Raw genomic sequence first — 2,534 nt, 5'->3', positions numbered from 1 at the left:
CCCCGTGGCTGCTCAGAGCTCTGACACTCAGCATGAGTCAGGAGAGTGCCGTGTATACATAAGCAGTGGGTTGTTTGTTCGACAGGGAGATGAACAAGGGAAGAAGAGGATGGGCAGAAGCTGGGGAAGCAAGGCGACATGGAGGAAACATGGGTCCTGGCAAATAAGGGAGGGGCCGGTTTGGGGATCCAAAGAATCAGTTACATGTACATGTGTCACTCCTTGTGCTCTCAGAGAACTTGTAAGGACAAGACTATTTTCCATTTCCCTTTATTTTCCATAGTCTGTCTCCCCACACTAAGGGTAGTCTTTGTACTGGGGCCTCTGTCTTACCTCCATGTCCCCAGCACTAGAATTGGGACAATGCGTTGGAAATGCCGACCTGGAACCTAGAAACTGTAATTGGTACTCAGCAACTATTTGGGGACTGGCTGGCTCAGTGAGGGACAGCTTGGAGCAGCTTTATTATTCTGTGTGAGACAGGAGAGGACAGACTGTGGAAGGGAAGGGAAAGGCAAGGACCTCAGGAGAGAGGAAGAATAGGAAAGCAGGAGACAGAGAAGCAATAGTGAGTCCTAGAGGGGAGCGGAGGGGTGGGGGAGAGGAATGAGGGGGAGGAAAGAGGAGTACGGGAGAGAAGAGATCTGCATGGAAACCTGTGAAAAAGGCTAACCTGGGAAGGTAACTAATGGGAGAATTTTCAAGATAATAAAGTATGCTGTTCAGTGACCTCCACCACCTCAGTCGTTCTATGTAATCTGTTTTAATACTTTTTTCAATGTTTATTTATTTATTTTGAGAAGGAGAGAGAGAGCATGAGCAGGGAAGAGAGAGAGAGGAAAGAGAGAGAGAGAGAGTCCCAAGCGGGCTCCGTGCCATCAGTGCGGAGCCTCATGTGGGGCTCCAGCACACTCACAAACTCTGAGACCCTGACCTGAGCCCAAATCAAATAGACACTTGACTGAGCCACCCAGGCACCCCACCCTATGTAATCTGAAGTAAAAGGGTTCATGACTCTTGGCCACTAATGCCCAGGTAGGAGCCTCCCTATGATATGTGCAAAACTTGAAGAATCCTGTTGTGAGATCTGGCAGGAGGGAAGCAGTGGCTGAGGAGCTCTAAACAAGCGAGTGCTACCTACACACTTAGCTTCCGTTCAGGGAGAATCTAGAATTTTTTCTCATGCTTTCCAAGATTGCTGCCTCCCCAGCAGAAGGCTGTTCTCAACCCGGAAGGATCAGGGAGCCTTAACTGCTGCTACCTGCTGGACCGCCCAGGCTTTCCCTCCTCAGGAATGCTGGAGGCTGCTGGGGACAGAGCGCAAGGAGGCGTGAGAGCCAAGCTATCAGCCCTTATGATGGCGATCTTGGTTCGAGACCTCACCAGTTCTAAGCCTACTCAGAAAACCAAAATAGAAACACAACCCAGGGTTCACTGGACTCACATAACTCTTCCCAAACAGCTGAGTTGGTGTCCTCTGGCTTCTAGAATATCCAACAGCAGGTCTGTCCCTCAGAAGGATGGTGTGTGAAAGAGTGGTTTATGTAATCAAAATTCTACACTGTTTTTCCACAATTCACAGAACAGTTTATTGATCTACCTCACCTGGCAGAGTGTGGGCCCCTCCTGACCAGGAAGAGTGTCAGTCTAGCTACACTGCTAGGTGGCAGCCTGTGCCCTGGGAAGGGGGCACTGGAAGCAGGAGAGAACACTGGCCAGTGCAGCCTCAAACTCAAGAGAGCCTGAGCAGAGTCCAGACTCAACTCCACTTGATGTTCTTGTCTTCCTCGGTCAGGGCCGACGTCTCGGTGACGAGGCCAGTGCCAAAGGTCCGGTCGCCATCTTGCAACCAGGGTGAAATGCTGGACCTTTTCTAAGATCACGGGCTGCCGCAAGATTAGGCCGAGCTTCAGGTCCTGCCCGGGCATGGCAAGCTCTTTCCCTGGTGGCAAGATGACATGACAGGCCATGTCCCCAGTCAGCAAGAACATGACAGGCAATGAAGTGGGACACAGAAGGTTTGTGGCGGCCACCCTCCTCCTTGCTGAGGATGTAAACCTGTGCCTCCACCTTCTGCTGGGGCTGATGGTCTCTGGTGTGACCATGACCAAGCCATGTCTCAGATCCTCCTGCATCAGCCTCAGACCAGGGCCCCAACGTTGTCACCTGCCTCTGCCCTCCCCAGGCGCTTATGCAATGTCTCAAGACCTGTCACCACAGTCCGAATGTTCTTGCTATCTCTCAGGAACTCACACTCGTCTCCCTGAAGGCATCAGACTTCAGCTCAGGTCATGATCTCGCAGTTCATAGTTTGAGCCCCTCCTCAGGCTCTGTGCTGACAGCAGGAGACTGGCTTTGGATTCTGTCTCCCTCTCTCTCTGCCCCTCCCCCACTCATGTGCCACTGCGCACATGCTCTCTCTCAAAAATAAATAAACCTTAAAAAAATTCTACACTTCAAGTCTATTGTTTTTATTTTTTATTTTTTTTAATATTTTATTGTCAAATTGTTTTCCATACAACACCCAGTGCTCT

At 50.6% G+C, this 2,534-nt stretch overlaps 1 protein-coding gene across 1 annotated transcript in view; it reads right to left on the bottom strand.

The window, feature by feature from the left end:
• GSDMC (gasdermin C) overlaps nucleotides 1-1,970 on the bottom strand; it is a 26,722-nt gene extending 24,752 nt beyond the window's left edge. The window contains exons 1-2 of the mRNA XM_029923326.1: nucleotides 1,733-1,970; nucleotides 1,262-1,394 (exon numbers count right to left, since the gene is read on the bottom strand). Coding sequence (XP_029779186.1) covers nucleotides 1,262-1,394; nucleotides 1,733-1,970 — 371 coding nt within the window. The remainder of the gene's footprint in view (nucleotides 1-1,261; nucleotides 1,395-1,732) is intronic.
• Between the last annotated feature and the right edge of the window lie 564 nt (nucleotides 1,971-2,534).

This window comes from Suricata suricatta, chromosome 15 (genome assembly GCF_006229205.1).
Source record: "Suricata suricatta isolate VVHF042 chromosome 15, meerkat_22Aug2017_6uvM2_HiC, whole genome shotgun sequence".
Lineage (NCBI taxonomy): Eukaryota > Metazoa > Chordata > Mammalia > Carnivora > Herpestidae > Suricata > Suricata suricatta.
This window is presented reverse-complemented; position numbering and strand designations above follow the sequence as displayed.